A 21,958-nucleotide genomic window follows, 5' to 3' on the forward strand; every position below is an offset into this window, starting at 1 on the left:
ATAATATCATCAGCATTTTCTCAGAGAGACAAAAATATGTTTTGTCTCATATAGACAAGAGCCAAGGTGGCGCAGTGGTTAAATGCAGCACTGCAGGCTACTGCTAGATCAGCAGGTCAGCGGTTCAAATCTCACCGGCTCAGGTTTGACTCAGCCTTCCATCCTTCCGAGGGGGGTAAAATGAGGACCCAGATTGTTGGGGGCAATATGCTGACTCTCTGTAAACCGCTTAGAGAGGCCTGAAAGGCCTATGAAGCGGTATATAAGTCTACTGCTATTGCTATTGCTATATACCATGTCATAGCCAAACACCACTTCAATGGCTAAACTGCAGCTGAAGAATGTTTTCAAGTTTTCTTCCTTCTAGTTTTAATCAAAAATTATATTTCTTCAACAAAGCATACAGGCTACAGGATGTAATTATTCTAAAAAGCCCGATATGGTGCTTTAATGTGTTTTATTTTTACTCCCATACATAACATTTTCATTTCGGTGCATAAAGGGAACTTGTTAAGATGAAATACTCAAGTGAAATTTAAACTAATTATCTGCCACAACATTAAATCACCTGGAACTTTCCAACAGACTGCCAAAATGTAATTGAAAACACACAAGTAGTTTCCAACATATGTTGGAAGGTTAATATGTTTCTGCCCTGCTGAACATACTTCACAGATAAAAAGTCAAATCCCCCTCATATTAAGTTTCCCTTCCGATTGAGTTTTAGGGACTAGCTCTTGATTTTTTAAAATAATTCAGGAGGTTATCCAGTGATGCTGACAAATATAAAAGATGCATAGCATATTTATTCAGCTATGCTCTTAACAGGAGGCATCCCTGATACATACTGTTTCGGTTTTTAAAGACCACACATCTACAAAAAACCTGACTTTTGAATCCTACTGCTTTCAGATTCATTTTTGTTATGTATAATACATATGTACATACACATACACATACACATACACACTTGTAATGATCATCGATGAAAGGGTCATTTTATTTTTTAGAATAAAATATATATATTTGTAGATACAGATTTCATTTTTCAAGCGTGTTTGTAGGGTTTTTTTTTTACTTTCCATAAATATATCTCTATCTCAATCTATACAGATAGTTCACAATTTACAACAGTTCATTTAATGACCATTCAAAATTGCGACGGCACTGAAAAAAGCGATTTATTACTATTTTTTATATTTACAAGCATTGCAGTATCACCATTATCATATGATCAAATTTAGGTATTTGGCAACTGACTCATATTTATGATGGGTTGCAGTGTTCCAGGGTCATGTGATCACCTTTTGTGACTTCCTGACAAGTAAAGTCAGGGGAAGCCAGATTCACTTAACAATTGTGTTACTAACTTAAGAACTGCAATGTTTCGTTTAAGAAATGTGGCAAGAAAGGTTCTGTTGCTAAGTCAGTCATTTGTTAATTCACTTAACAAATGACTCACTTAGGAACAATTTTTTTTTGGCTCCATTGTGGTTTTAAGTCAAGATGTATCTATGAACTTCGGTAACAAAGTGGTTAGAGTGCTGTACTGCAGGCCACTTCTGCTGACTATCGGGCTGCCTGCAATTTGGCAGTTCAAATCCCACCAAGCTGAGGGTTGACTTAGCCTTCCATCCTTCAGAGATAGGTAAAATGAGGATGCAGATTGTTGGGGGTAACATGCTGATTCTGTAAAACCACTTAGAGAGAGCTGTAAAGCGCTATAAAGCGGTATATAAATCTAAGTGCTATTGCTATTGCTATACAGATGTATCTACATCTGTATCCATGTATGTATGTATGTATGTGTATGTATGTATGTATGTATATATACACACACACACAAACACACACACATACATACAGTGTATATATATATATATATATATATATATATATATATATATATATATATATATATATATATATATATATATATATATATATAAAGAAGTATTTAATACACTATGAAAACAACTGTTTTAACACCTCTTTATCTCCCCTCCCTCTCTGTCCTGAACAAAAGTTTTACACAATCAAAAAAATTAAATGAAATAAAATAAAATCCAGATGTATGCTTGTTTGCATATGTATGTAATGCATACATACAGCACATACATACATACATTGTTCTGAGCAAGTTACGTATTAGCACAAAGTTTCACCCAATCTTGCAATGTCTTTTCAAATGTGGGTTCTTTGAAAGCTTTTTTGAGAGTTTTTTTCCAAGCCATTTGTCAGTTGATTAGCACCATAATTTGGGAAGCAATTATTACAATTAAACATAGCAGGTTTAAGGCTGGATAAGGAGAAAAAGGGAGGAATCAAAATGAATGTATAGAATAGACTCTGTCCTCAAAGCAGGCCTTGTTCTAACTGCACATATTTGGATTTAAACTAGCACTGCTTCTGTGGGCACACATACCTATGACCTCTGAACATTCAGTCTGTAAGACTGTCAAACAAAGATGACAACACTTGCTGTTTATAAGGAAGAGTACAGCTTTGCAGTGATTGCAGATGACATGGGCCATCACAACATGCCAAAAAAGGACAGAAAGTCACCCTGTTTACTTCTGAGGTTTTACATTAGTATCTTAGAACTCACAATTTCACAATACTAACACTGTCCTCAAAATTAGTCAAAAGCTTACTACTGCAAGTCTCACACAGCGTAGTTATGGCTTTTTAAAACCAAATATATTATTGTGGTTACAATAGTTTGTTTCCAACTCTGAATCACTGTAATAGGTACAAAACATATTAATAAATACAACTTACAGCTTGCTGAATTCCATTCTTTACTTTTTTACTCAACATGCCTTCAAATACAAAGGAATCACCAAATCTTTCTGCCTGAGGAAGGAAGGGAGGGAGGAAGGAAAAATCAAATCAGATAATTAAGTAGCAATTATCTTCACAATAGCAATTTACTGTTACTCTAAAAGAAAACAACACACATTATTTCCCAACTCAATACCCTTCAAATAGTAAACTTTCTTTCACTTCCAACCTTGAAAAACAATGGTTATAATTTTACAACAGATTCCCTTGGGATAAGAATATTACATTATTCACAGACATTGCTCTTTAATGAGTTAAAATATAAAGTCCTAAAACGGAAACAGAAAGTGGCTGTTAGAAGGTCTATAAAAAAAGAGCCGAGGTGGCGCAGTGGTTAGGGTGCAGTACTGAAGGCCACTACAGCTGACTGTTATCTGCAGTTCAGCGATTCTAATCTCACCGGCTCAAGGTTAACTCAGCCTTCCATCCTTCCGAGGTGGGTGAAATGAGGACCCAGACTGTGGGGGCGATATGCTGACTCTGTAAACCGCTTAGAGAGGGCTGAAAGCCCTATGAAGCGGTATATAAGTCTAACTGCTATTGCTATTGTTATAAACATTTCTAGTAACTAGATAAAATTCTAAGAACAAAAACCTATAAAATATATGCATTTTACTTATCTATTAACAGATTTATTATTTAATCATTCATGCTGGCATAACTTGGGAAGTGAGGCTGAATGGGAAACAGTACGTTTCAATCAGCTTTTCACTAAAATGGGATTTGAAAACCTACTGATGTGTATATATTTATATCATGTCAACTCCATATTTGCTTCTCGCTTTTTTATCACTTAATTTTGAACTCCAATGCCTGCATTATTTCTTGCAATCATCTCTGTAAGTAATTCTGCTTATTATTAGGTTACCAAAACTAATAGTATCCATCCCCATCCCTTTGTCCTAGAAAAGTAGGCTGCTGAGATTATATCAGTTTTAGGGATGAAGGCAGTGTACAAAACATAAAACATTTTTTTTTGTTCTGTTTGGAATTCTACTCAAAATTTCCACCAAGATAAATATCAAAGGAGATTGAAGTGAAAAAGTATATTAACGGTGGAATAAAGTGTAGATCATCTACCACATTTTGAAATGACAAAGCAGTCAAATGTATGCAAAAACAGCTTAATTGCTATTACTTTTAATTACTTGTGATATGTTTCTGTGTATCTGTGTGTGTTATTTCATTATTGGTGATGGTGGAAGGGAAGATTACTAGCAATGGCAATAGCTCTTAGGCTTACATACTGCCCCATAGTGCTTTCTGGGCAGTTTACAGAGTCAGCATATTGCCCCCAATAATCTGGGTCCTCATTTTACCAACCTCGAAAGGATGGATGGGTGAATCAACCTTGAGCCTCATCAGGATCAAACTCCAAGCTGTAGACAGAATTTGCCTGCAATTCTGCATTCTATCCACCCCACCACCAGTGCTAATCACCTCTTTCTTACTCAAACTCCCTTTTCTCCTCAACTTCCTTTTAAAAGTAACCTCAGAATTGTTTTTAGAAGTATGTCTTTAGTGGCGACATAAACTGTGATTTTTCAAATTTAGATATACAAAATGTGTCCTGTGTTTTCAAGTTGTCATATATTTATTGTGAACTAATAAAAATTATAGATAATTTCAGGAGTTGGTTTTTTCCCACTGGTAAAAACAAAAATAGTTTGACCTGCAAGTCAGCAACTGACTCTTAAATCTGTTCTATCCATATACTGCAACAGCAGAAGATGCAGGGAACTGAGAGATAATAAGCACATACATTTGAAATAAACATACTCAATGTCTTTCACGTTGCTAGAAAGCAGTAGTATTTTAAGATTGCTATAAAAGTTCATCCACTTCTCTGGAACTGCCTACTTTTTGTCTGGCAATACTATTTTGAAGTGTCTATCTCTGTGGCAACATAGAAAGATATTCAATGTACCAAAATTAGGAATTCTGAATTAACCGCAATTATACTATTTCAAAGATAACTGCACATAATCCTTGCAGGTTTACCGAGATCTTTTCTGTTCTGAAAAGTACATAGCAGTGTATTTCTCAGCTGAATGCATTATAAACATGCTAAGCCTAAGCAAAACAGTGCTTATGATGGGATGCACAAACCAAGACATTCCTGAGCTGAAACTTAAGAAATTTACCCAGGAGTTTCTCCAATATAAAATATAGCGGCACATGTTAGCATAACTAAATTTCATTAGCTATAATTGTATCAGGCGCTGATTACTACTGATCACCAAAACCAAGCCCACTTTTTAAAAATATTTACAAAAGCTTCTTAAAAATTAAGTACACTTTAGAAACCCCTTTTTACTTCAGTATACTCTCCAAATAATTTAACAGCAGTCAGCATAATTCTAAGTTCTAAAAAAAAAACATTTGGGACAATCTTTGTTATTAAATATTGTAGGCAGGTGAATCAATATTGTAACTATTTATGGCCGATACATATTTTAAATGTCAACATTTCCCATGATTTTGCCTTCCAGGGGTATATAAATTTAGTTCCCATTCCAGCACGCTGGTTTGGGATGTCAGACAAAGTATCCCATCATATTTCAACATCATCACTGAAATAATGTAAAATAGGGTTTGGCATTTGCTTCAGGATTCTGCCTCCTGAGAATCTTCATTCTCTGCTGATTCCTCCTGACTGCTGAAAATACTGCGGGACAGCATTTGGTAACATCTTAAGAGACAGATTGGAAGAGTGATTTGTCACAGATTAGCAAAGCTGAATGCCATATTGCTGAACTATAAAAATGCTGCAATTACAAATTTGCATTTATCTAACTCATTCTAGAACTTGGTCCCTAATTAATTTTGACTTTAAGAGGTCACATTATATAGAATAGAATAACAGAGTTGGAAGGGACTTTGCAGGTCTTCTACTCCATCCCCCTGCTCAGGCAGGAAATCCTATATCATTTCAGACAAATGGATATCCAATCTCTTCTGAAAAACTTCCAGTGTTGGAGCGTTCACAACTTCTGGAGGCAAGTTGTTCCACTGATCAATTCTTCTAACTGACAGGAAATTGTTTCTTAGTTCTAGGTTGCTTCTCTCCTTGATTAGTTTCCATTCATTGTTTCTTGTCCTGCCCTCAAGTGCTTTGGAGATATGCATGCTGATCTTTATTTTCATATCCTTTCCTAGGCTCTTTAGTTTTGTTCTCTAGTTTTTCTTCTTCATTAATGTTTTAATAAACAATAAGGGCCTGGATTTTTTTTACTGCTAGATGGAAACTGTGAGGAAATGAACAGGCTGAAACAAGCCCAGTTTAAATCACACGAAATCAGAACTGCTAACTGTTAGCAGACATCAAGGCAACTTAATAACATTGGTTCCCCCGAAGGAGTTGGTTTGTGACTGGGGTTCTCCTGAATTCTCAGCTCCTACTTCAACAGCAGATGGAAACTTGGCTTTTCCTTAGCACCAAAGGTTGTACTGATCTATTGGGACCAATATGTTCTGGTGATAGTAATCCTGTTGTACTATGTGTGGAGTGAATTCAAAATGCAGCAACTAAACTAGTGATGGGAAAACCTCAACAAGGTAGGATATCTCTTAAAAGTGCTACATTGGTTGCCTGTAGGTTCCTAGGCTTAATTAAATGTATTGGTTATTATCATTAAGGTTCTGTATGGCTGAGCTTTGGGATCCATAGTATGCAACACACTGCCAAAATTGAACCTCTACTATTGATGGCAACTAATTTGGTGATCAAGAGAGCTTTTGTAGTTCCCCATAAACCGGCAGTGGGCCTTCTCAGTGCTGGTCACCATTTTATGGAATACCCTTCTTCCAGAAATATAGATAGTCCTGATTCAGCTAAAATTTTGTAAGCAAGCTGAATCAGCTTTATTCCAGTGTGTGTCCGACCCTCAGAAGATATTAGTTTCACTTTAATGATATCTATAGTAATTATTATTGGATTTTAGTAATATTGTTTTTTACTTTGGTTTTTGCACATGATTTGTTGTTCCCAACCTACAGTTCACTACAAATAGGGGGTCTGCAAATATTATAAAAGAAAGTATAAATATTTTGTTTTATTGTTTTTAAAATTTTAAATCACTTTGTAATATGTCTATAAAACTCTTATAACTGGGCAAATTAAAGTAGCCCTAATGTCACAGTGGTTAGAATACCATACTGCAGGCTAACTCTGCTCACACCCAGGAGTTCAATCATGACTGGCCAAGGTTGGTTCAGCCATTCTTCCAAAGTTGGTAAAATGAGGACCCAAATTACTGAGGGCAATATGCTGACATTGCAAACCATTCAGAGGGTGGGGTAAAGCACTATGAAGTATACAGAAGTCTAAGTGCTATTGCTATTGCTAAAGATCCACTAAATAGAAAGCTTACCAAAAAAGGCATGCTTACAAGTGCTTTTTTAATAGCTCTTTCAGTCTTCTGATGGAAGACTTATGGGTTGCATCACCCATTGACATCTCCAATTACACCTAAAGACATCATAGTTAATGAGATCACTCTCTATAGATCAGGAGTCATCCAGAGGAATATGCACTGGAGAAGGCAGATCATTAAGCAACAACCTTGCAGTGCTGACTGAATGAGAAAAAAAGGAACATCCTGACCGACACTAGTAAAACCTTTCCATATGCTACTTTTCTGGCAAAGTTATGTAGTCCTTACTAAGACTATAAGACATGTCACTAACTATTGGCCCTGGATAAAGGAGGAGAATTGTGGGATAAATGGACCAAAACATATGTTTGGACCACACAGAAAATGTGCTGAAATCTTCTATTATCTTGGATTGACACTGTATCCTGAATCTGAACCAAATTGTCATCTATCATATACACTATGAGCAGTTTTCCAGGCTATGATTTCTCTTATAGTTCTATAATGGTAGTTTTAGAATAGGAATGTAAACTGTTGAAGGTGGGTATCCTTTCTGATGCGTCCAACATTTATCTGTTACTGTCTTATAACAAGCAATAGTGGTGCATGAACTTGTACCTCCTGCTTTACAGGTTGGTCCACTTTTCAATAAGCTCCTCTAAGATGCTGCTATCAATAATCAATTAAGGCTCCCTTTATTGTCTTCTCTTTTGTTGGGTGAGGTAAAAGTATTTTTCTTCTGTGCAGATTTTAAATTTTCTCTCCAGAAACACTGTGTTCAACCCTAACAGGTCAACTTTCAGGAAATCATGTGGGTATCTCTATGTGGTTTGTTCCCTTTCCTTTGTGTGGTTTATTCCCTTTCCTTTGTACACCAAAACAGTTCATCTTTAGGAGGTGCAGACTCCAAATGAAGAACTTCTGGGACCTGTTTGTGGCAGTCTCCTTTCTTATTTTACAATTACAGTAATTGTTATAAGAGATAAATATCCAGGGAATTAGTTTTAGCATTCTGAAAAGACCAAATCCCTCTAATGTATTGACAATACCAAGTAAATTACTGGCACTGCTAGGTTTTACTGGTATGTCCAAGGCTACCCAAGACTTTTTCCAATTATATACCATTTGGGAATTTTTGTGGAGGAATTATCTTCTTTTTTCCCCAGGCCAACCAGATACATGAGAAGACAGATATTCCTCTGATATAGCAAAAGTTTATCTTCAATTCTCAAGCTCCATTTGGACACAAACAAGACTGCTTTGCAAAAACACTAACTTCTTTCCCTTACCTCTGTAACATAGCCAGTAGCATTCACAAACTTCTCAAACTCTGCATTGCTGACTTCATAGCGATCCATGAAGAAATGATCAATGTGGACTCTCCTTCCAGGCCCTTCTCCATCTTGTTTTATAATGGGCTCGTCAGTTCCCATTGTAAACACTCCAGCTGGAATAGGGACCATCTGCAAATTGAAGGAGACTCTTTCAGACATGCTTAGGTCTTCAAAGATCTTCTCTGTCTTTTCTTATAGGATGTAGAAATAACTATTGGTCAATATTCTCAAAGTTTAGAATACCATCAGCGAACAAATGGGTGGCACATAAATTTAATTAATAAATAAGAAAGATATTGTGTGAAACATACGCAGTGAACTGCAGTAACAAAACATAAACATGGCAACCCATGTCCAGAAAACCTGTGTGATTAGGCAGATAAAACAGAGGTACAAAAAAGTAGGAAATTGAGAAGGAGGTCCAAATAACTGGGCAAGAATTTCAGCTGTGAGATCTTCAATTCAAAGGATAGATCAAAATGGTGACTGCACTTTGTATATAATGGCTAGTGATAAATATCATAAGTGTCATACATTTTTAAATCAAACACTCAGCTCTGAAAACACAACAAAATGTAACTTTTTTCAAAATGTAGTTTTCTGAAGTTGAAAAGACAGAACTTATCTGATCATGGGAAATAATTTCTGGTTATAGGAAACAACAGAGTTAGAGGAAAAGGGGAAAAGAAACAACTTTGTTTCACTTCACACATTCAGCAGTCATGCAAATATCGACACCAACTCAGCACCACAAGTTGCTACTAATTTGTACATTATTCACAAATTGGTCTTGGCAATATTCAAACTCCTATACCTTTCCATGAATTGCTTGGGGTTCCATGTCTTTTTGGCACCTGTGTTTGTAAACAAGATCTTCGGTTTAATGGAACAGTAAGCAAGAAGAGAGAAAAATTAATGACGTTGTTTATATCCCTCTCTGGAGAACCATTTCAACAGAATACCTCAGTGGATACAATTAATTTGCTCCTATCCCTGAATTATTAAGTCAGACTACTAAAACTTCTGTAAATCTGCAAGAAAGATATTAATTTAAATCTAACTTGTGGGCTAAATAATAAGATTAAAAAACATTGGGCCATATTCAGTTGTAGTTTGTTTATTTAAAAAAATTCCATCTTCTTGTAAAAAATAAATATTTGGTTAACTGTACCACTTGAATCACTCTCTTTTCCTTACTATAACATGCTAAAAGAAATTAATTTTAATAGGTGGGAGTATCATAATGTTCTAAGGAAATAAAAAAATCAGATGAGTTCTAGAAACATTGAGGCAATTTTTATCAAACATGTCATACAATATAAGGAGAAAAAAAATTCACTTCAGCTCTAGCCATTATTCTCATGCAGTTAATGTAATGCAATTGTCTTGTTTTGATTAGGTTTCTGGCAGACATTTTAACAATATGATACTGCTGCACTGGTCATCTCTAAATGTAACTATACCGACTGCAATATGCTAGAATTGCAAAATATTTAGGGCACAAGAAAAAAGCCCAAGTATGATTTATGAAAAATTGCTTGCCATGAAAGCACAGGAAAAACAAGCATTAAACAAAACAAAAGACATTCGTATGAAATATAACTTAAGTTACATAAGCAAGACTAAATTTCTAAGCAAATGTTACCATGTAAATTTGTTTTAAATGCAGATGTTATTGATAAGACAGGGACTCCCAACTTTGGAGGTCAATGATCAATAGATCGATGTGGAATTCTCACAAAAGGGTTACTTGGCTCCCTCTACTCATTATATCAAGAAAATGATAACACAGATGAGCTCAAAGCAACAGGATAGGATGGTGTTCCTTTTGAGATCAACAATGCACTAGACCCAACTGAAGGCTTTCCAAGGCATCTTGGAAGACATTTGGTTGACAGGGGAGATGCTGGATGGCTTCCATGATACCCTCATTGTGGCTCTCAGTAAAAAAAAAGGGGGGGGGGATCAGATTACAGAATCTACAGAGGTATCTCATTGCTGTCCATTATAGGCAAATCTTCGCCCACATTCTCCTGAACAGGCTTGTCACTGTCTGAGAAAGGAACTCTTGGAGACGCAGTGTGACTTTCGGCCAGAATGGAATACAGCAGATATAGTTATTTGCCATAAGGCAAGTCCAGGCAAAGGACATGGAACAGAATAAGCTTCATTGAACTGACAAAGGCATTTGACACTATAAACAGAGAGGCTCTCTAGATCATCCTGAGATGTTATGAATGCCTAGGGAAATTCATGGAGTTGAATCAACTACTCCACAATGGAATGACAGGACCGGTTCTTTATGACAGTGATTCATCACCTGAATTTGCTATTTCTAATAGGGTAAAGCAGGTTTGTGTGCTGTACACAGTCCTGTTCAATTCGTTCTTGCGTGTGGAATGTTGTCATGTACTGTCCAAGGTCTGAAAAAAAGGTGTGTACATCAGGTACTGATTGGATATCTCTGTCTTTTACTTTTGCTGCTTCAATGCCCAGAAGTGCTTCAGTGCCCAGAAGTGCTAATTAACTAACTAAAATCTGATTTGAGAGATGCTTTCAGGTTAGAGAGTTCTTTCCATTATTCTTTGCTCTGCTTTTTCTGAAGCAGAGATGATGGCCCCATCTGTTACAAATAGCTGGCCCTGCAAGCTTGAAAGGCAGAAGGGTTGGGAGTGGGAGGAAAATATCATCAAAGATGGAAAGAACTGCAATTTGACAAAAGTACACACAAAGCTTCCTTCCTGTCTGCCTGCCTGCCTATCTTTACAATTAGAAAAGATGCTAATATTAATAAAATTATAGGTGGAAGGAGGAAGATTCTTCTTTTTAGAGATGTATTTACTTATTAAATTTATTTGTCAGCCATCTGGCCCCAAGGCAATTAGAAATAGATTACAATGGCTATTCCTAAAGTGATTTGATTACATTAATTTTCTTTATATAATTTTGGAGTAAATCTGATGTGATATGTTGTAGTAATAACATATACAAGTATAAAATAAATGCCTTTATTTATTTTGGTGTAAGAATTCCTAGTTAATAAATTCTCAGTTTCAAATCCCTCCTCAATACAAATCAAACTAGGAGACAGAATTCCTAATATTTGTGATAATAAAAATGTGATCAAAATCAAATGAATTCCAAAGCTGATTAATATTTTGAAAGGTCTTTTATTTATTAAGTTATATTAAAAAAAATAAAACCTTTATTATGGTCAAAGTCCAGCTTAAGGAGGATAGGATACAGTCAATTTAAAAAAGCATAAAAATACATCAGAACCAAAAAAATAATTATTATAAAATGCTACAAGGTATAAAATAGAAGGATCTATTTGAAAATAAAAGTCTAAAAGGAATCTAAGAGGAGAAACAGGAGCATTAAATGGATGTAGGGTAACATAAAGGTAGTATATATGCAAACTATCACAATACGAGAACTATAGATTGATGACCTAATGCCCATTAAAATTAGTGTACGGCACAGGTCATTGGACAGATTCTAAGTGCTGCTGTGCAAAACTGGCAACATTATAGGTTGTACAGTAGTAGGTTTGGTATCTGAGTATAGCAGGGTGGTATAGAATTGTCTTATCCACTAGTTATTTATGCAATAATGCTGAGATGAGGCTAATACAAATATTATTATAATACAGGCACTGGAGTCTTACTGGGTGCTCTATTGTTTCTTTGTGTCCAGAGTGACAGGGACATTGTCTCTCCATGTAGAGTTATCTTCCTCTATCGGTATTCAAGGACAGATGAGAGGACAGCATGACATCATGCCTTTAGGAGATGAGCAGGGTGAGCTGAAAGGCGGGGTTAAATGTGTCAATAGTTTGGAATCGTTGCACAGTTATAAGAGATCCAAGTCCAGCCCCCTGTGAATTCCTCTGATCCTTATCTAGCATCAATTTAGGTTGAACTGTTGCTCAGATTCTTGTTTGTATGCAGGCAACAATAATCAATTCTATGATTTGAACTCAATAAGTGCTCCTAGTAAGTTGTGCCTGACAATGCCAGAGTAAAGGCCCTCTAAGTTTACATACTTTGAGATTGGTTAAGTATACCATAGGATTCACTTGTTGCATCACTGCAAATAAAGGTTTGGTGACATGGCTTAGTATTAAATAAATGAATTGAACGCTAGCTTTAGTCATTGGCTAAAGTTTTCAACACATAGCTCTTTAGCTCATCTTAAGTAGTTGGTATTTGCCCCATTGAATCCTGGGAAGTTTTGAGATCCTTGTTGGTGTGGGATCAATTTCAATATATGCACTAAATCTCAAAGCTATAAATGGAAAATATTTGGCTATAGCTTCAATTTTGACCAATTTCCCATGAGCATGTGACATTATAGGATTATCCCTGTTTAAAAATAGTGGATAAATTCCTCTCCTCATATTTTTAGTTTAGATCAGTTCAATTGCGAGAAAGTCAATCTTAGATTTTTTGAGGGGAGAGAGTTAGTTTTACATCAGTGTCTGGCAGTGTATCCAATTTGAGCATTGTATTCAACTTAAGCATTTGTTTAAATGTCCTCATGTACCCTGCTCATAAAGTCTAGAATTCTACTGAATTCCTCTGTGATTCTTCTAAAGACACATTCTTTAATGTATAATGCACAAACATTGATAAATACTGTATCAGGCAGCAGCACAGAAAATAATAGGTGTTTGATTTGTTCCCAGTAAGAAATCTTTGCCTTTTAAGTGGTTTTTCATTATAGGTTGAATATGTTCATTACAAACAGAGTGATAGCAGTCAAGGAGTGTTTTGTACATTTAATGTATCCTGGAGTGTAAGCACTGCCTTGCTAAAATCAAGATAGATTAGAAAACAGTAATAATACCCACTTCATCCTTGGAAAGTACCATTATTTTGCGCTACCAACAATACTTCCTGGAGTATTGCCAGTTTGGTTTCAGGTAACAGACAAATCTCATAAATAAATAAATCCATCAAAGCAGACATTGCTACTTTGTTTATATAACCCACCTTTATTACTTCATAAGTAACTCAAGATAGAGAAAATACATAATACTCTTTTGTCTTATTTTTCCCAGAGTAACACTCTGTGGTTTAGGTTTGTCTGAGAGAGAATGATTGGCCTAAAGTCCATCAGCCAGCTTTCATGGTTAGGGCCGGCCTAAAACTCACAATCTCCTGGTTTTCAGACCAGCACCTTAATCACTACACCAATGATGGCTAACCTTTTTGTTGTTGCAAAAAAACGTGAGTGTACTCTTCTTTCTTCCTTCCTTCCTTCCTTCCTTCCTTCCTTCCTTCCTTTCTATCTATAGAACTTTTCGCTTTCAATCTGTCCTGGAGATCATGTTTGCAAATCCCTGGTTTCAGTATTCTTTTGGGTTTCCCAGTTTACTGGTATAAGAAACATAGCTTACACATTAAGTATGGTACAAGACACAGAGCCTCATGGAACTAGGCCAGAACTACACAACCTCACAGTATTGGTGATAAACACGGAAGTCTCTGCACAGCGAGTAGTTGTATCCTGAGAAGTCAGAAAAAAAAGAAAAAACTTCCTCCCTTTTCCAGTACCTTAAAGCAACAGGACATGAAATTGATTTTGAAGGAACCAAATTAATCTCCAAAACGGAACACTTCAACAAGAGAATAATTATGGAAGTCATTGAAATAGAGAAACACCCCCACAACATGAATAAACATGACGATATATCCTGCCTATCAGACATCTGGAAACCAGGCCTAGTCAACAAACGAACCCCACCCATCACCTGGGTGGTTACAACACAAAAGAACAATGGACACACAGCCAGCACCTCAGCCACACAGGATGATACGAAACAGCCGACCAAACATCTACAAACATCAACTTCATCTACCAATCAGGATGCAACTACACAGTCAATCAACCCACTAACAGCAACAAAGCCAGCACTCCACACACCCCCACCAAAAGGTATGGAAAGACGACAGCGCCGACCACGCCTTACTTATACAAGCACAAAGCCGAAAACACTAGCCTGAAGATGGCAAGTGGGACCTCGCCGAAACGTTGCCAAGACAATCTGAATCTTACACAGGAAAAGACCCGAATACAACAAGACGAGCATATATATTATATGTGCACACACACACAAAGTCTTTTGTAAGTAGAAAACTGCTTTTGCTATAACCAAAACAGCTTTAAAACATTAAGGAGCATTTATAAAGTTAGTGAAGTAAAGGCAGCTGAAAATAATTTGCCTTCAGAATAATTTTCAATGGTATTAACATAGTTACATAGTTTTAGTACAAAAAGCCTCTTTGCATCACATTCTAAGGCCACGCAGAGTTGGGCTTTGTCTAAACTAAACTAAACAAAATAACCGTCATAAATATGAACCACTTGCCAAGCATCTGAATTTTGATCACGTGACTTTGGGGATGCTGGAATAGTCGTGAGAAAAAAGGTCATGTCACTTTTTCCAATGCTATTGTAACTTTGAGCAGTCAATAAAAGAACTGTTATAAATCTAGGATTATCTGTGTTACATGAATAACAAACAGTGGCATGGCTAAAAATTATGTCCACTATCTTAAATGCCTTAAAAGAAGATAAGGTACAAGACTGCACACACACACTGCCTCTCCATATAGGAGATCAATTTACATTAAATTAAAATTAAATTAAAATGCCTTCTATTCAACATTGAATAGGAATGTTAGTAAGAACTAATTACATCTATATCTATTTTGTTTTGCTAAATAACAAGTCAGCAGCTGGATTACAATCCACTAAATGTTAGGCAACCTCAGCCATTGAAGTGGCACCAAGTCGTGAGAACACAACTGTTACTTTCAAGTTATTCTGATTCCATAGTTAATAAATATGCACCATACTATCAGGGGATGAGAGAAGTTGTAATATAACATTCTGTGTGTACCACAATTCCATAGCAGACATATTATAATTCAGCATGCCTATAGCTTAATTGAAAAATCATATAAAACTCTTTTATCCACATAAAAACAACTAGTAGATCTCCTGTACACCTCTCTGTAGTTGTTTCCTACCACTGAAGAAACTGAAATAGAGAAATTCCCTATAATTTTCCTTCAATTTAGATTTCTAGACAAACAGTGACAAGTAATGAGGAATTAGGCTGCTCCTGCCACTGGCAATCATTGCTATAATCTAAACTGAACTGCAAAGCCCAGTCTACAATTTAACAAAGCAAGTATCAAAATCTTGCCTTAAAATACAGTTTAAATCTGAACATTTAGCAAATAATAAGTATGTGAAGGGGTATTCTTACAAAACACAGCTACAGAACAGTTCAAATTAATCAGGACAGAATTGGCTGAGCTAAAAAAAACCTTTAACGTATTGTCCAAGAATCCAATTCATCTCTTTCAAAGATGGCCATTATTTCTAATGACCTATATAGTACAAATCAATAAAGCTGTAGCAGTATTAAGACCAGCAAGTTTACTGAAAACTTCCAATACAGCCTTAAATTTTGTATTAAAGACTCGGCAGAACAATCAATTATACAGCAAAATGGATGAAACAGCTTGATTTTTGATAATAGCTTGAGACACCTAGTCTCTTTTGATCTTACAAATCCTTCAGAAATGGAACCACCACATAAATGCTATGCCTTAAAAAAGTATTTTTGATGCTGTGTTATACAACCACCCTGTGTATCCCTCTTGAAGAGAAATGAGCCATTCAGAAATGTGAAATATGTATAAATAAACAAACTGCTTAGCAAAATGTGTTAAAACAAAAGGAGCAAGACAGTTAAGGGAGGCAGCAGGGCCATTTCAAATGGGTTTATCGAGTCTAGAGGAGGGGAAAATGTGAGAAAGTAACTAGCTTAACTTTATAGGTCATGCACAATTACTTTGGTAGACTTTCAAGATTATATTACGTTAGTCTAATAACAGGGTAGTGTGGTGGCTCTGTGGTTAAGATGCTGGACTTGTCAGCTGAAAAACTGGCATCCCAAGTTCGACACCCAAGGGTTGATAGGTGAGCTCCCATTCTCACCCAGATTCTACCAACAGTTTGAAAGCATGCAAACGTGAGAAGATAAATAGGTACCACTTTGGTGGGAAGGTAACAGCATTCCATGACATCATACTGGCCATATGACCTCAGAAATGTCTTTGGACAGTGCTGGCTCAATGGTTTTGAAACAGAGATGAGCACCATCCCTAGAGCTGGCAATGACTAGCGGAATAAAATCCATAAGAACTCCTTTACCTTACCCTAATAACAATAAAGATATTTCAAGAAATCTAGTTTTCTTTTCCTTGATGCATTTGCCCTGCATGACTTGATGGGAATAAAATAAATGAAAAACTAAGTCAGATGGTTTGTGGAGGATGCTAATTTTATTCTCAATACAACTGAAATGGACAATTATGCAGATTTAAATAGTTGCTAATTAAACACTGGTTTAGAATCACATGCCATTATTATAATGAAAACTATTTTAACCAATGACAGCATGTTTTAAGCCAGAAAAGAGTATTTGAATCAAATTCTACATATTTAACAGAAGCATGAAAATGAAAAATATACAAGAACTAACTGTAATCAAGTGAAGACAAAAAGAGGAGAAAGCATCCAAGGATGAGATGATTGCATAGTGTCATTGATGCAAAACCCCCACAAATTTGGGAAATTCAAACAGTGGAGGATAGGGAGGGCCTGGTGTGCTATACTCTATGGCAGTGGTTCTCAACCTTCCCAATGCTGTGACCCTTTAATTCAGTTCCTCATGTTGTGGTGACCCCCCAATCATTAAATTAATTCCGTTGCTACTTCATAACTGTAATTTTGCTACTGTTATGAATTGTTAAGCGTGATTCACTTAACAACAGTGTTACTAACTTAACTTGAAGTGATTCACTTGACAAATGTGGCAAGAAAAATGGTAAAATGTTCAACATACTACCTGTATGTTGAACAAAAACAGGCCAAGAGGCGAAGGGTTTCCATTTGGCCCTATTCCAGCAGGACAACGTTTGCTTCTTAAGGAAGACAGAGAAATCCCCGCCGGATCTCTCACCATAGGGCAGCTCAGTCGGGTCTGCTGACTGTCACTCTTTCAAGGGCGCCAGAGGGCAGTGCCCAACCCCGGACTTCCTTCGCTGCTCCCAGGAAGCTGTGGGCTGGGCCATAAGGACAAGGCACCCACAGGGTTGTCGGAGAGTGAAGCTGGCTGTCACTCGACGTGCTGCCTGGTTCATTTTCCCGCCTCTTACCAGGCCCAGGAAAGCGGCGTAAATAGCAGCCGAAATGCACACTTCAGTGCCCGCCGGGAAGCCGCCACTGTCAGCTTTCCCACGCCAAGGCTGCCACCTGCGCAGCTTCTTCACCCGTTGCCATCGGCCACCTTTACAACTGGCTGAAGAGTGAGCAGCGCCGAGCTTCCAGGCGGCGACTCTCCAGTGGCCATATCCTCCCAGTGGTGTCCCCAAGGGCTCCTGCGTCTTCTTGCGCTCTCTCCTCTTCTTCCATCCGTGCAATGTGGACCTGCTTTTTCATGGCCCCTGCCGCCATTTGTCTACTACACCCGAGGGCCGCTGCTGCAGAGCCAGTCAGGCGACACGTGACCAACTAATCCCAGAGCCGGCGGCATCATGGCAGGCGAAAGGAGCGCCTTAAGACCACACTTCCCAGAAAGCACCAGAAACCAGCTGTTTACAGTGCGGAGGGTGTCGCTGCAAAATGCCTCCCTTTCCACACTGAGGTTGACGAATGCTCCCATTGGCTAACATCATGCAAATTAATTCCCCTCTCCAGTTATTGACTTTAGGCCCTAGAGGTCTTAGGCAACCCCTGTGAAAGGGTCATTCGACCCCCAAAGGGGTCACAACCCACAGGTTGAGAATCACTGCTCTATGGGGTTGCGCACAGTCAAACACAACTTAGTGACTGAACAACAATAAAAACTGTAGTCAGCATTGTATTTTAATCCTATAACTAAAAGCACTTCCAAAAACAGCCATCTTGACAATCCCTTCTAATGCTATACTGATCTTGCAATTAAGGATAGGTTGTTTAAAATAAAGTCTTAAACCAAATCTGGCATCAGCATGACATCATCTAGACAAACTTGACTTGATCAAAAGGTAAAATAAGCTAGCCTGCTTAATACTTGGATGGGGATTATTTGAGAAACCCAAGGAAGTTGGCCTAGGATATTAAAACAAAATCTAGGAAAGGAGAATAGCAATTCTTGGCATCACAGTGCCAAGAAAATTGAAAGGATGCAGGTGAAGTTGATTTGATAACTTTAACTTTTAATCAAAATTCATCTGTTCAGATAGTTTACATTCATTGTGCTTTGCTCTTGGCTAAATAGTGCAAAGGGGAGGAATTACCCTTCATTCTTTCTTGAAATATTTAGTTGTAGTTAATATACTTGAAAACAGAGTGAATATACATGCTACAGATGTGAACTAAATACATATTCCATCTCCTGCACAAAAATAATGTATAGGATTATTCCCTATTTTATGGATAAGCAAGGATAATTTCATATCTCTTGAGCCTACTGATGCTTGTTCTCAAGCAGGAAGAGAAAATAACATTCTCGGCTTGGTGCTGAAGGGATTAAAGTTCTTCCTTGAAGGATCAAGCAGAGCACTCTGTCTTCCAAGAAACTTTGAGCTATAGCAGTGGGGGTAAAGACTTTGATCTCTGCCTGCTGCTGAACAGGGAATGGCAGAATACTCTGACTCTGACCTCCCTTCGCAGCACAAATTTCCAGGAAGTGAATGGAAGCCGTCAAATGATCTATGATCCTCTGATCAGGCCTACACCATGTCTGTTTCCTGATTTGTCAGTACTTATGCTACACTATGCCATGTCTTGCTTTAACTATGGTTTGCTGATTAATTCACAATTTGCTGGATATACACACACCAATACCTCTAAAAGAAAATATATATATTGCATTGCCTGATTGGTTGAAGAGAAACATCATTTTATAAATAAATAGTACATATCTTGATTTGTAATTTTTTAAAAATCTCCAGATGTTTCATGTGATAAAAGCACACACACACACACACACACATGGAAGTTAAACATTTTTACAGTATTTTCTAATTTATCATGTTTTAGAATTAGATGCTAGAAAATCCAGTGACCAGACTACTCTAAATCAGCATTCTCCAACATAATATCTTACAGATGGACAATTCAACTCCCATAAGTGGCATTGATTGCTTTTGGGGAGTAGTGATTGACAATGATGAGACATCATAACTCACTTGGAAAAGGAAAGCTGCTCTGATATTACTTTATCTTATCCATAGAACCTTCAATGTTACATACTGCAAGATATTTAAAAAAAAACCTCCCCACATGGCTGCTTTTGGATGAGTCCCGGTGCACCTATCCCTATTCCAACCTCCACCTTTCAGAACTTACTCTCACTTGAGTCTAACAGATGCACGCTTCCCTATAATTCTCAATCCAATGAAGAGGAGCACTTCATTACCACTGCCACAAATTGTTCTCATCATAAAGTCTCCCATCTATTCTTCCTCCAATCCAATCCACTGTGATATCATTCAGAACCAGTTTTTGTTGTTCACTTTTATGTCTCTTCCACTTTCACCAACTTCCTTTTAGCTGTTCATCTGCATGATAAACTAGAACAACTGTCACATTGGCCATTATTCTTCTGACCCTGTGGATATGGTTGGTCACTGAAAGTTTTCCTTTTAATGGATCCCAGTGCTGCCACTGCAAATGATGTTTTGCAATGACATAATGCCTATCAACAGATTAATGGCTTTTTCAGGTTCCTGCTTCCAAAACTCACAAACACTAGTAACTTCCAGATCTCCCAAGGCAGTGGACAGATTATTGGCTTTTCCTATAAAATTCTTTACTCAGGTAATCCAGTTTTCCAACTCTCTCTTGTTCTCCTCTGTCACCATTCTATTTCAGAACCCTGCTCATTTAAACATTTTCAATTCTCTAACCCATATGATCCAACCCCTCAAAAATATTTTCCTTTCTTTATTCAAATTACTCTCACCTCTCACCTGAATATATCTCACCCCCACTCAGTGTCACCTTAACTAAGATACAAAGCATAAATAATACCAATTCAAGTGTTTTTAGGGCTCAACTCACATTTTTGTACATTATTATCTCTAAAATTGAAAAGGAAGCACAGCATATTTTCAGCTGAAAGTATTCCTAATGGAAATTTCAAGGTAACTGATTTGGCTAAGATTATTGGCTTGTGCTGGATCCTTGCCAAGTGGATACAAAGGCATATCTTTCTTATTTTTAATTGTCCTTTTGTTATAATATATTTCTAATATTAGTAAGTATAAAGCTTCACCTAGTTTAGGACTCAGCATGTCTTAATCTAGATCTGCGTGAAATACAACATACTGTACTTCTATAACGCCAGGATAGAGAAGGCTGGAGGGCTGGAACCTCTTGGCGGGCGGGCTTAAGTTATAAATTGGTTTATGGATGCTACACGTCACTGCGATGGCTGTTCGTTAGTTATATTTTTCATTGCACATACGATAAGAAACACTGAACTGAAAAAGACATCTAGCAATCACGTTTTAAGTTATGTCAGACGCTCCAGCAACGCTGTTCCATCCGCTGTTCGCCATTCCATCATTAGACCTTCATTCCTCATTTAAAGCCACCAATCTATCACCCCATTTACCTACCTTCATACCCTGATTTTTCGAGCGGTCGTCTCCACGGCGATCATTTGGCTGCTTGGAAACATTCGCCTCCAGGGAGTATTTCCGTGCAGCTGTTTCCGCGTCGCTTGCCCGACTGTTGCTGCAACCACAGGCTCCCTGATCCCCGGGCTTCCCTTCTTCTTTACTATCCTCCAAGCACTCTGCGGACCACAAACACAGAAGCCAGCAAGCGTAAACCACTCGAAGCAAAGTATGCCTGGGCGCAGCCATATTGTAAAGAAAGTCACGTGAAAGAAGTCAGCTGATTAGTTTCCTCCTCCTACCGGTTCTTCTCCGAAAAATATATATATATTTCGGAATTTTCCTTCCAGCGCGCGAAGTTGCTTGACGGCAGGAAAATCCGGGCACCTGTTTGTTTTTTACTAAATCACTTTATAAACTGAAATTTAGGATTAATTCTATTTTGGAGAAAGATCCTTCGGTTCCCAGGCTTTAGGAAGTGAAAGGAATATAAGGCAGAAAATACAAGTGTTTAAACGAGTTACTAGGTATTTAGTGCTATTGGGATTAAGAGCTCCTGGAATAGGGTTTTTTTTAATCGTATTTCAATACGCGGAGGTGTTTGTCTTCCACCGCATCTGGTCAGTGACAATGTCTAACCTAGTAACAAGACAGTCCCAAAATTGAAGAACCTATAAAATGAAACAAAGGGCAAAGATGATGTGCCCACAGAAGA

General features: G+C 37.4%; 1 protein-coding gene across 2 annotated transcripts in view; it reads right to left on the reverse strand.

The window, feature by feature from the left end:
* The window catches only part of SUMF1 (sulfatase modifying factor 1), a 70,188-nt gene extending 48,671 nt beyond the window's left edge, over nucleotides 1–21,517 (reverse strand). Inside the window, exons 1-3 of one of the 2 annotated variants that reach the window (XM_014076142.2) lie at nucleotides 21,244–21,517; nucleotides 8,510–8,683; nucleotides 2,782–2,856 (exon numbers count right to left, since the gene is read on the reverse strand). In XM_014076142.2, coding sequence (XP_013931617.2) covers nucleotides 2,782–2,856; nucleotides 8,510–8,683; nucleotides 21,244–21,492 — 498 coding nt within the window. In that variant the 5' untranslated portion in view covers nucleotides 21,493–21,517. The remainder of the gene's footprint in view (nucleotides 1–2,781; nucleotides 2,857–8,509; nucleotides 8,684–21,243) is intronic. The other variant, XM_014076143.2, reaches the window with a different exon arrangement.
* Between the last annotated feature and the right edge of the window lie 441 nt (nucleotides 21,518–21,958).

The sequence above is a fragment of the Thamnophis sirtalis genome, unplaced genomic scaffold, assembly GCF_051295495.1.
Source record: "Thamnophis sirtalis isolate CommonGarterSnake01/CBP01778 unplaced genomic scaffold, rThaSir2_p1.2 scaffold_3, whole genome shotgun sequence".
Lineage (NCBI taxonomy): Eukaryota > Metazoa > Chordata > Lepidosauria > Squamata > Natricidae > Thamnophis > Thamnophis sirtalis.